We start from the raw sequence: 12,500 nt of genomic DNA, 5'->3' as shown, positions 1-12,500 counted from the left end.
CCGGGCCTTGTCTTGTCCCGCAATGGAGTCCTGCGTGGCTTGCGACCCAACATAGCATGGTGGCAGCAGTGGGATTCGAACCCACGCCTCCGGGGAGACTGGAGTGGCTTGCGGCCCAACATAATAGACGTGTGGGGAAAAAATGCACAACAATCTATCTGTTTGAAACAGCATGTTGATGTTCATTCGAGTAGTTCTGTTATTTGCACCCAAGCTACACCAATCTCTTGTTCGTTTTGAAATCCTCTATACCGTCGTCATCCTGTCTCCGAAGATCTTATATGAACTAGCTTGATCTTGAATTAGATCCGGTGCAGCCATTCTTAACTTTTTGGCCATGCGTCTAGCGTCAACTCTACTCTCCGTGTCTCTGGATTTCTTTGAACTTGTTGGCTTTTTAAATTTTTAATGCGTCATTTACTCAATCTGCGGACAGAACTGTTTCATCCTTTGTGGACTCATCAGCGCAGCACAGAGAAAATGAGGCCGAACCTGATAGCAATGAAAATAAAATTTCCAAAGCCAGATTTAAACCAAGCCCGAACGTACCTAATGCATCATTCATAAATTTTCATCCATTCGACATGTTTCTACATGGTAGAAAGTACCCTTGGACAGTTTCCTAACTTCATTTGTCATGCTGGGGTGGAAAGCCATGGCGGCGGTCTCCCACTTTATGACACATCTTACGTTAGCTCTATTCTTCATGCCGTGCGTCTACGATATTCTTCATATCTCCTTGAGTTTGGACTTCTTTTTTGAACTTGATGGCTTTTAATGCATCGCTATTTTATCCACCCGAAATATCTCTACAGTTGCATTGAAAGTATGCTTGGACGGTTTCCAAGCTTCATTCGTCATGCTGGGGTGGAAAGCCGTGATGGTCTACCACCGTTATGACCAGTATATTGCGTCTACGATGTTCTTCATGTCTATGGAGTCTCAACTTCTTTTGAACTTGGTGACAAATAAATTTTAGGGCTGAAACAATTATACCGATAACTCGCATATCGATCGTTAAGAGTGCACTCGATAATCGTTAGTGCTCAAAACGAGTGCTAACGATTTTTTTATGGCTGCATATCAGTGACAGTATTCTAGCCCTTGCACTCCATCCTATAGTGGATACGAGTGCAATCATGTACTTTCAAGCGCAGTAAAATTGATTTGTGGCTTTGAAAGAGATCGGGAGAGAAGACGTTGCCTTTTCGGTTCATTTGTGGTAGAAGTCGGAGATGAGAGCAGTTGCCAGAGGGTGATGACAAGATTCTTCGCTCTAGAAACAACAGGAAATTCTCTACTGAAGTACTTGATTAGTTCATGTTGATAAAACCAGCCAGATTTCTACAGATGTCAACAGTGCGGTGCCACAAATTTCTAACGTAGCAAAGGCATCATGGAATTTTTTCATAAACTGGTGTGCGATAGAGCCGACAAGAATCGATAAAACCAATAATATCGATCGTTAACGATATTGGTTGATCGTTAGGAGTTATTAAATGATCGTTTCAGCCCTACAAATAATGCATCATTATTTCATTCACCCAACATTTCTCTCCACGTTGAAAGTTCGCTTGGATGGTTTCCTAGCTCCGTTCATCATGCTGGGGTGGAAAGCCGTGATTGTCCGTTCTGGTGATGAATGGTTGTTTTCCTTCTTCCCGCCGGTGGTGGAGATCTCATGATCGCGATCGTGATCTATTTTGAACGTGAAGTCGAGTCCATCGGTTCTCAGTCTGTATGGTTAGTAGTGTCACACTCACATCAGACCCCTTGTGACTTCCGTCTACTCATGTCTCTGGAGGTTGCTGGACTTCAAACTGTACTTTAAAGTGTTGCTTAATAGCAGCCTGGAAGCGGAAATTAGCCAGCCATTCTGTAACTCCAAATTGACTGGCTAGAAGTCCACATGTATCACTACTGCAAGAGATCTGTCGTGAATTGCTGCCAGGATTATGCTGTGTGTACCGATGGTATGCTGAGCGTTACACGACTCATTAGCATGTTCACTATGCTCATCTTTCCATTGGCCACAACTCTAGCACAACCAATTGTTTTTTTATGTAAATTCTTCAGATGGCACACGTGTCGTACAAAGCATAAACGCATTATGAGCAGCGCATTCACAGCTACGGGTAATACTGTGACAAGCGAGGACACGAGGCAATGGAACGGTACATACGACATTAACACGAGCCAATGAAAAAGTATATACGGTATATGTACGCATGCAGTACAGCATACAGCAGCAGCAGCATACAGCAGTGACATACAGCAGCAGCAGCAGCAGCATACAGCGTTCAGCAATAGCAGTGGAAGAATTGCGGAGCTGCAGACCTAGATAGACAGATATATCATGTCTATTGTTTCAGCATTTGAATTGCGCAGCTTGTGTTGGGAAACAGGATCGCTGACTGAGAAAAACATCTCACATCTCACAGCACAGCAACAACAGGTGGTATACACAGCGTGCACTTAGTCGCCAGGCAGCCTAGGGATGCTTTGTTGGCACTACAATCCTTACATGGCACTGCGGGGCACTGCGTGATGTTGTCGAGGTTGCAACTGGTTGTGCGCGTGTGCATGTGCTTTTTACACACGTGGTGTGTCGATCTTCGCTTCTCGAATTGTCTCTGCTGTTGCTGTGGCGTGTAGACTGCTTACCCGACGAAGGACGGCACCTTGCGACCGACACCGAGAGACGGGATGGTACCACCCGCACTTGAGATCCAGCCACCCGCACTTCAGCTCTAGCCACATGCACTTCAGCTCCAGCCACATGCACTTCAGCTCCATCCTTGAATGCTGTGTTGCTTCGTCTGCAAAAGTGTGCGTCATATACTGGACGCCAACTCGGCCAGGACATTAGTAATAGTAGCACTATGCATGCCAGTATGAAGAAACCAAGGCATTCCGACCTCCAGAAACGCAACTCGAGGTCACTGATCTTCTTCTCCAGAGCTGTTGTGTTAGCAAGTTGTACTGCCTTGTGTCAGGGAGTTGTACTGTCTTCATTGGCCGTTGTGCTACTCCTGTTGAATATGATGCCCTGGCGAGTATGAATCTCCTCGTTATCCCGAGCAGTCGCTTGTGCAGTCCCTGAAGCTGCTGCTGGCGGTGCTGCTGGTGAGGATGTTGCTGTCTGTGGCTGTGAGTTTCTGTGGCTTGGAGCAGCCAATGTGACTCGCAGCTCATGTTTTAGATCGGTTCCAGTGGAAGCTGCAGCCGCTTTGACCCTGGTGTGTTCGACGTTGCTCGTCCATGGGCTGTTGTTGATGGCGCCCTCGTCGTTGTTCAGCTTACTCGCCAGCGGTTGCATCTCAGCACAGCCGTCGGCGTTGCTCGCGCGCACAAGCATGGCGTGTGGTAGTGCCGCTGCGGTACTCGGGTGTTGCGCGCCTTTGCCACGCCTGCAGCTGCTGGCCGTGGTGGTGGTGATGGTGATGATGGCGATGGCGGCGGCACTGGTGCGGAGTAAAACTCAGTTGCTAGCCGCAGCTCCGCCATCTCCGCCAGTGAGCTTGGAGTAGTACTGGCTCCATGCTCAGTGCCAGCAAGTGGCAATGCTAGCACACCACTGGACACCACCCTGTAAAGGAGCAGCAGAGCCAGCACGGTCAGCTGACTCTGAGTCATCTCTCTGCTGGCCATCTTCAAGTTGACTTGCGCTTGAGTCCTTCAGTTGACAGCAATGATCCAGTGTTCTTTAGTAGTAGTTGAAAACCGTTCTGCTCTCTGATTAACCTACAGAGTTTTCGTATGCCATGTACAGACCGTGCTGCTGTCTTTTATTGCATGTAGTGTGAATGTAGTTTGAATGTAGTGTGAATGTAGTGTGAATGTAGTGTGAATGTAGTGTGAATGTAGTGTGAATGTAGTGTGAATGTAGTGTGAATGTAGTGTGAATGTAGTGTGAATGTAGTGTGAATGTAGTTTGAATGTAGTGTGAATGTAGTGTGAATGTAGTGTGAATGTAGTGTGAATGTAGTGTGAATGTAGTGTGAATGTAGTTTGAATGTAGTGTGAATGTAGTGTGAATGTAGTGTGAATGTAGTGTGAATGTAGTGTGAATGTAGTGTGGATGTCACACAACAGCCTCTTTTACGGGCAAAGGCAACACAATATGATGAGAAACCAGGGTATGAGAGGAAGAAAATAACACACGGGTGTGGAAAAATATGAAGTGTGAATGTAGTGTGAATGAAGTGTGAATGAAGTGTGAATGTAGTGTGAATGTAGTGTGAACAGTACTACAATGTAGCATGTGTATCGTGTCACTTACGTGCACAGACAGTGCAGTATGAGATACTCATGATGTGTTCACACAGCTTACCAGTGTGCTGCTGAGGTGTGATGCGTGGTGCTTCTCGCATGTGATGTGTGGTGCTTCTCGCGTGCTTCTCGCGTGTGATGCGTTAGATCTCATGATCACGATTGTGATCTATTTTGAACGTGAAGTCGAGTCCATCGGTTCTCAGTCTGTATGGTTCGTAGTGGCACACTCACATCAGACCCCTTGTGACTTCTGTCTACTCATGTCTCTGGAGGTTGCTGGACTTCAAAGTGCACTTTAAAGTGTTGCTTAATAGCAGCCTGGAAGCGGAAATTAGCCAGCCATTCTGTAAAATTGACTGGCTAGAAGTCCACATGTATCACTACTGCAAGAGATCTGTCGTGAATTGCTGCCAGGATTATGCTGTGTGTACCGATGGTATGCTGAGCGTTACACGACTCATTAGCATGTTCACTATGCCCATCTTTCCATTGGCCACAACTCTAGCACAACCAATTGTTTTTTATGTAAATTCTTCAGATGGCACACGTGTCGTACAAAGCATAAACGCATTATGAGCAGCGCATTCACAGCTACGGGTAATACTGTGACAAGCGAGGACACGAGGCAATGGAACGGTACATACGACATTAACACGAGCCAATGAAAAAGTATATACGGTATATGTACGCATGCAGTACAGCATACAGCAGCAGCAGCATACAGCAGTGAAATACAGCTGCAGGAGCAGCATACAGCGTACAGCAATAGCAGTGGAAGAATTGCGGAGCTGCAGATCTAGATAGACAGATATATCATGTCTATTGTTTCAGCATTTGAATTGCGCAGCTTGTTTTGGGAAACAGGATCGCAGACTGAGAAAAACATCTCACATCTCACAGCACAGCAACAACAGGTGGTATACACAGCATGCACTTAGTCGCCAGGTAGCCTAGGGATGCTTTGTTGGCACTACAATACTTACATGGCACTGCGGGGCACTGCGTGATGTTGTCGAGGTTGCAACTGGTTGTGCGCGTGTGCATGTGCTTTTTACACACGTGGTGTGTCGATCTTCGCTTCTCGAATTGTCTCTGCTGTTGCTGTGGCGTGTAGACTGCTTACCCGACGAAGGACGGCACCTTGCGACCGACACCGAGAGACGGGATGGTACCACCCGCACTTGAGATCCAGCCACCCGCACTTCAGCTCCAGCCACATGCACTTCAGCTCCATCCTTGAATGCTGTGTTGCTTCGTCTGCAAAAGTGTGCGTCATATACTAGACGCCAACTCGGCCAGGACAGTAGTAATAGTAGCACTATGCATGCCAGTATGAAGAAACCAAGGCATTCCGACCTCCAGAAACGCAACTCGAGGTCACTGATCTTCTTCTCCAGAGCTGACAGTCGTGCTGTTGTGTTAGGAGGTTGTGCTGTTGTGTTAGCAAGTTGTACTGTTGTGTCAGGGAGTTTGCTGTCTTCATTGGCCGTTGTGCTACTCCTGTTGAATATGATGCCTTGGCGAGGATGAATCTCCTCGTTATCCCGAGCAGTCGCTTGTGCAGTCCCTGAAGCTGCTGCTGGCGGTGCTGCTGGTGAGGATGTTGCTGTCTGTGGCTGTGAGTTTCTGTGGCTTGGAGCAGCCAATGTGACTCGCAGCTCATGTTTTAGATCGGTTCCAGTGGAAGCTGCAGCCGCTTTGACCCTGATGTGTTCGACGTTGCTCGTCCATGGGCTGTTGTTGATGGCGCCTTCGTCGTTGTTCAGCTTACTCGCCAGCGGTTGCATCTCAGCACGGCCGTCGGCGTTGCTCGCGCGCACCGGCATGGCGTGTGGTAGTGCCGCTGCGGTGCTCGGGTGTTGTGCCTTTGCCACGCCTGCAGCTGCTGGCCGTGGTGGTGGTGATGGTGATGATGGCGATGGCGACGGCACTGGTGCGGAGTGTAATTCAGCTGCTAGCCGCAGCTCCGCCATCTCCTCCAGTGAGCTTGGAGGAGTACTGGCTCCATGCTCAGTGCCGGCAAGTGGCAATGCTAGCACACCACTGGACACCACCCTGTAAAGGAGCAGCAGAGCCAGCACGGTCAGCTGACTCTGAGTTATCTCTCTGCTGGCCATCTTCAAGTTGACTTGCGCTTGAGTCCTTCAGTTGACAGCAATGATCCAGTGTTCTTTAGTAGTAGTTGAAAACCGCTCTGCTCTCTGATTAACCTACAGAGTTTTCGTATGCCATGTACAGACCGTGCTGCTGTCTTTTATTGCAAGTAGTGTGAATGTAGTTTGAATGTAGTGTGAATGAAGTGTGAATGTAGTGTGAATGTAGTGTGAACAGTACTACAATGTAGCATGTGTATGGTGTCACTTACGTGCACAGACAGTGCAGTATGAGATACTCATGATGTGTTCACACAGCTTACCAGTGTGCTGCTGAGGTGTGATGCGTGGTGCTTCTCGCTTGCGATTTGTGATGCTTCTTGCGTGTGATGTGTGGTGCTTCTGGCACTTGTGCACAGACTGTTAGCTTGTGTGTGTGTGTGTGTATGGGTGAAAAAAAAAAAAAAAAAAAAAAAAAAAAAAAAAAAAATGAAAAGACCAAAAATAGGGATTCACTGGCCAGAAAAAGTCACTTCAAATAGCTGTATGGTGTAGACCAGGCTGAATAGTGACGGTCAATTCTTCAGCCTTGCAAGCTGTTGAATGGTGCAATCCCAGCACAAGTTGCTATGGCATCTGCCGTAGCATTGCTATCATCGCCTCCGGCGATGGGCGTCAAAGGTCAAAGGTCAAAGGTGTGTGTGTGTGTCCCATATGGTGCAGTGGTATGTGCAGCGATTTCCAATCGATAGATTGCGGGTTCGATTCCCGACGATTATGGTCACACACGTCTTTCTTCTCTTTTTCAGACTCTTCCTGACTTTTCTTTCATTCTCCTGGGTGGTTACCAACAGCCAGTGCATGCCGGAGTATGTGGTGTGATGGTGGTGTGATGTGTGTGCGGGGAAAAAAAAATTAAAAAGACCAAAAATAGGGATTCACTGGCCAGAAAATGTCACTCCAAATAGCTGTATGGTGTAGACCAGGCTGAATAGTGACGGTCAATTCTTCAGCCTTGCAAGCTGTTGAATGGTGTAATCCCAGCACAAGTTGCTATGGCTTCTGCCGTAGCATTGCTATCATCGCCTCCGGCGATGGGCGTCAAAGGTCAAAGGTCAAGGTGTGTGTGTGTGTGTGTGCGCGCGTGTGCGTGCGTGTGTGCGTGTGCATGAGTCGGAGTGATGGAAATTGCGCCTCTTTCCCTACAACATGTAGTGCTGCTCAATGAAATCCTGCTGCAAGTGCTAGTTAGCTGTACGAGCTTGTTGTTAGTGTGGGTTACTGTCCAGCAGCCCCAGGCCCTAGCCCTGTGAACATTGATTGGTTGGTGTGCACTGACTGGTGTGCTAGTTAGCGCCGCCTATCTCTGTGCTGCACTGGCCTGTGTGCGCTGGCGTGTGGGCTAACGTCAGCTAGCGCCCGTGACTGTGCAGCCCTGTCCCTGTGTATGCTGTTCTGTGTGCACTGGTGTGTATGCTTGTGTGCACTGGTGTGTACGCTTGTGTGCACTGACTGTGACATGCTACAGGTGCGCTTGGTGAAACCTGACCCAATGTGGAAAGCTGGCGTCCTCAACTTGCACGGCGCTTGACGCCCTGGAAGTGGAATGAATGCGGCTGGACGTACACATGTAGACGTACAATGATGTAATCGGAACTAGTCCAGGGCACCAGCTTTGCACTTTGGGTCGGATTTCAGTGAGCGCAACTGTATTACGGCCACATAGCGCTGATTATAAGGATGGCATCACTAGCTGACTTTTGGCGCATTGCAGATCTAAAAACAGTGCAGCACCTGTTAATTTTCGTCCCACATGTTTTTATGCACTTTGTAGTATGCCCTTCATCATTATGAAGCAGGTCTACTCCAGTGATGATTTCGGCAGCGTACCTTTGAAGGCTGTTGATAGTGTATAGTTTTCCTTTCAGTGAAGAGTTAGATGTTTGTATGACGTGGCGTGTGTGTGTGTGTGTGTGTGTGTGTGTGTGTGTGTGTGTGTGTGTGTGTGTGTGTGTGTGTGTGTGTGTGTGTGTGTGTGTGTGTGTGTGTGTGTGCCCATGTCAGTGACCATGTGATATATCTGATGCATAACTTCCTCCCCCCAATGGGCTCAAATAGTAAGGCTGATCGGATTGATCTGCCACTGCTTAGTATTGTCACATAGTGACTGTGTTGAATAATGGGAATGGAGTTGAGCTATCGTGCCAAGTAAATTGACTATTGCTGCTGCTGCTGGTCCATGCGCATGTATGTGTGTGTGTGTGTGTGTGTGTGTGTGTGTGTGTGTGTGTGTGTGTGTGTGTGTGTGTGTGTGTGTGTGTGTGTCTGTGTGTGTGTGTGTGTCTGTGTTTTCAGGCTCTCGGTCCAGCGCCCGTGTGGTGTTCGTTCCTCGACAGTTTAACTGAAGAACTGGAGGAGAGTCCGGAGCCTACTGGTAGGCTAATAGTGTGCTGTGTCTGCCATTGCCAGCTAGATGCTGTTTGGCTATGCGAAACTGCCCCATCTATAGCTGGCTGTCAGGCGTTTAAAGTTTTCTGAATGTTGAACCAGTCTTTTGTTACCGCTGTACATTATTGCACGGCTTTACATGGTTTTTAAAATCAAGTGAAATAGTAACGTCATCACCACCTAAAGCAGCAGCAACAACGACGACAACAACAACAATCTCTTATTGGCGATGGCGCCATTGTGAGAATAAAGAATTCAAAAAACTAAAACAACAACAACAACAACACCACATATACTCTCGCTGCAACCTGCTAGCAGCGTGCAACCTTCGTATAATTTACGTCGCTCTCGTACTTGACACTTGCCAACTCTGCGGACTGATCGCTGTCTCCATTCTCCCCTGTACAAGGCCCTTCATTACTTTAATTGCTTGCCCACCCAGCTTCGCGAAATCCCTTCTCGTACTCTCTTCAAATCCCAGATATCCCTGCTGTTGCACAACTCTGTATGCTCGTGTAGCGACCACCCCTGCCCGTACACTTAAGTAGTCATTAACCCCTAGGCTCTGCCCACCCAATTCTTCCTCACTCTTTCTCCTTTCTTACACTATTATCTCTTATTGGCCACTGGCTATCGTGAGAATAAAGATTTGAAACAACAACAACAACAACAACAACAACAACAACAACAACAACAACAACAACAACAACAACAACAACAACAACAACAACAACAACAACAACAACAACAACAACAGCAACAGCAACAGCAACAGCAACAGCAACAGCAACAGCAACAGCAACAGCAACAGCAACAGCAACAGCAACAACAACAACAACAGCAGCAGCAGCAGCAGCAGCAGCAGCAGCAACAACAACAACAACAACAACAACAACAACAACAACAACAACAACAACAACAACAGCAGCAGCAGCAGCAACAACAACAACAACAACAGCAGCAGCAGTCAACACATAAATCGAACGTGGAGTCTGTCCTGTGCTTGATTTGCTTGTTATTGAGTTGTTGTTCTTCTTCTCGCTCTATTGCAGTGTACGATGACTACAAGTTCTTGACTAAAACAGAACTGGAGAACTATGGTAAGTAGATTGTAGTTATGTGTGCTGCTGGGCTGTGTGCATGTTTATGGTCGCCCGTGTGCCTTTATTTTGGCATACTGTAGTGCCGCGTATAAAAGCATGACCTGTATAGAAGCAACACTCGAATAGAAGCCGATTTTCCAAAGCGTGCCGTGACACAGAAGCATGTTTTGAATAGAAGCACATGTACTTGCACACTACATGTGTGACAATGTGCACTGCACAGTGTAGGCTGAAGATGTTGACATGTAGAAGCATGTTTTGAATAGAAGCATAACCTGAATAGAAGCATGGTTTGAACACCGGCTTATACGGCTGTAAGCACCTGCTTTTATACGCGACATTACGGTACTTTTCGTAGCCGATACTTCAAGTACTTGTGTTTTGTAATGTTTTAGGGGTGAAACAATTACTGAGTATACCGAATACTGGAGTACTCGCTCGGGGTTTTTCAAAATATTAAATATAATATATTATTATTAAATAATCGTACTCGGAATAAATCAGAGTACTCGTTCATACATGGTACATGCATTTACCACCGAAATCTGCAATTTCAGAGCAGCAGTCAGTTGATACTGATGTGCAGACTGTGTGGGGAACATTGGTTCACGAGTAGAGAGAGCCCAATTGACCCGCCAATCAATATACCCGAGAAAAATGACTGCTACCCGGATCAATCAGGCTTGTATCCTGTGATTTTAAGGCCCTTGGTGTGCAATTTTTAGGAGATGAAGAATACTCGAATATTCGATCGGAGAAAATCAGAGTACTCGAACTCGGGATCTCAGTGCCAACTTTCACCCCTACAAAATTAAGCACATCAATAAGTCAGTGCTCAGGGTGTTGATCAGAACGGTTTGCATGGAACACACTGGTAAACTTGAGCTGCCTGACAAGTGGCATGCTGGATGACTGAACGCCGGATAGGTGACACACGACTGTATATGTATATGTATATGATTGTGTAGCTGTTGGTGTGTACTCGAGTAGTTACTTAGGCGCCATCTGGCATTATAGCTAACTTTCACGGACCGAAAGAGTTTGGCTACAGCCCGCCTCACCTACCCACCCACCTACCTACCCACCATCTGAAGCATAAAGATATGATTGTATTGATTGATTGAAACCCGGTACACAAGACAAGAAGACAAGCCCGTGTAAACACTGCAATTGAGATACCATTGAGATTGCGAGGGTATGGTGTTGAATATTCATCTGAAGATGGGTGAATAATTCTACTGCTTTTGCTCATCTACTAGTGCCGTTATTAACATTGCTGTCATTATTGTTGATGTTGTCGTTGCTCAGGCCTGGATCATCTTATTGGCTCCAATCTCGTCCGGCAGTCCCTTCATGGTTTCTTTATCGATATTCGCCTTTACCAAAAGGTATTTTTATAGCAGGTCTTTCTCGGTCTCTCGGGTCCTCTGTCTCCCTGTCTCTCCCTTCTCTAGCTGGCTGGCTTTCTCTCTCTCTCTCCCTCTCTCTCTCTCCCTCTCCCTCTCTCCCTCCCTCCCTCCCTCTCTCTCTCTCTCTCTCTCTCTCTCTCTCTCTCTCTCTCTCTCTCTCTCTCTCTCTCTCTCTCTCTCTCTCTCTCTCTCTCTCTCTCCCTCCTCTCTCTCCTCTCTCGCCCTGTCTGTCTCTCTCTCTGTCTCTCTCTGTCTCTCTCCTCTCTCCTCCCTCCTCTCTCTCTCCCTCCTCTCTCTCTCCCTCTCTCTCTCTCTCTCTCTCTCTCTCTCTCTCTCTCTCTCTCTCTCTCTCTCTCTCTCTCCCTCTCTCTCTCTCTCTCTCACACACACACACACACACACACACACACACACACACACACACACACACACACACACACACACACACACACACACACACACACTAGTATGGTTTGTGATTGTGTTGCTGCGAGTATGCCAGTAAACTCAGGCATATACTCTTCACTCTGTGCTGCTATGCTGCACTTTTTGTTTCTCTGACTCCTTCTCTCTGTCTCTCTCCCCCTTCTCCTATTGTGCAGGCAAAGAGTCTCATGCAGCCCTTCTCCTACAAGGACTTCCACAAGAAGGAGATCTCCAAGAAAATGGAAACAGACCGGAGCAGTCGTTTGCAACTGCAGGTAAGAAGCACTTGATCAAGCTGCTGCTTGTAGTTGTGGCTCATCCTTGTATCCAGGCATGTCACTTTCCTAGCATGCACTGCGGCTAGAGGATAATTCTGTGTGTACCACTATTCAAAGTATACTGCGCACTCTGTTACTTTAGTTTTCAAACAGGTATGTTCTGGTGAGATCAAGCTTGCTTTAGAATGTTTCCCCATCCACTACATTGCTCTATACTCTCATCCTCCGTATTGTTCTCTACTCTCATACTCCATATTGTTCTATACTCTCATCCTCCATATTGTTCTGGTCAGAAACTTCCCAAGGTCAACCGTGCTCTGGCGCAACGGCTGGCTGATGATGACACTGGTGATAAGAAGAAAAAGAAGGTGAGTGTGCTCTCTCTCTCTCTATCTCTCTCTATCTATCTCTCCTCTCTCTCTCTCTCTCTCTCTCTCTCTCTCTCTCTCTCTCTCTCTCTCTCTCTCT

The 12,500-nt window shown here is 47.1% G+C and overlaps 1 protein-coding gene across 1 annotated transcript in view; it reads left to right on the top strand.

Moving 5' to 3' along the window:
* Positions 1-12,500, top strand: part of LOC135821025 (nucleolar protein 10-like) — a 35,971-nt gene that overhangs the window by 17,296 nt on the left and 6,175 nt on the right. Inside the window, exons 13-17 of the mRNA XM_065334077.1 lie at positions 8,724-8,802; positions 9,869-9,916; positions 11,228-11,307; positions 11,931-12,029; positions 12,326-12,400. Coding sequence (XP_065190149.1) covers positions 8,724-8,802; positions 9,869-9,916; positions 11,228-11,307; positions 11,931-12,029; positions 12,326-12,400 — 381 coding nt within the window. The remainder of the gene's footprint in view (positions 1-8,723; positions 8,803-9,868; positions 9,917-11,227; positions 11,308-11,930; positions 12,030-12,325; positions 12,401-12,500) is intronic.

Source organism: Sycon ciliatum, chromosome 7 (genome assembly GCF_964019385.1).
Source record: "Sycon ciliatum chromosome 7, ocSycCili1.1, whole genome shotgun sequence".
NCBI lineage: Eukaryota > Metazoa > Porifera > Calcarea > Leucosolenida > Sycettidae > Sycon > Sycon ciliatum.
This window is presented reverse-complemented; position numbering and strand designations above follow the sequence as displayed.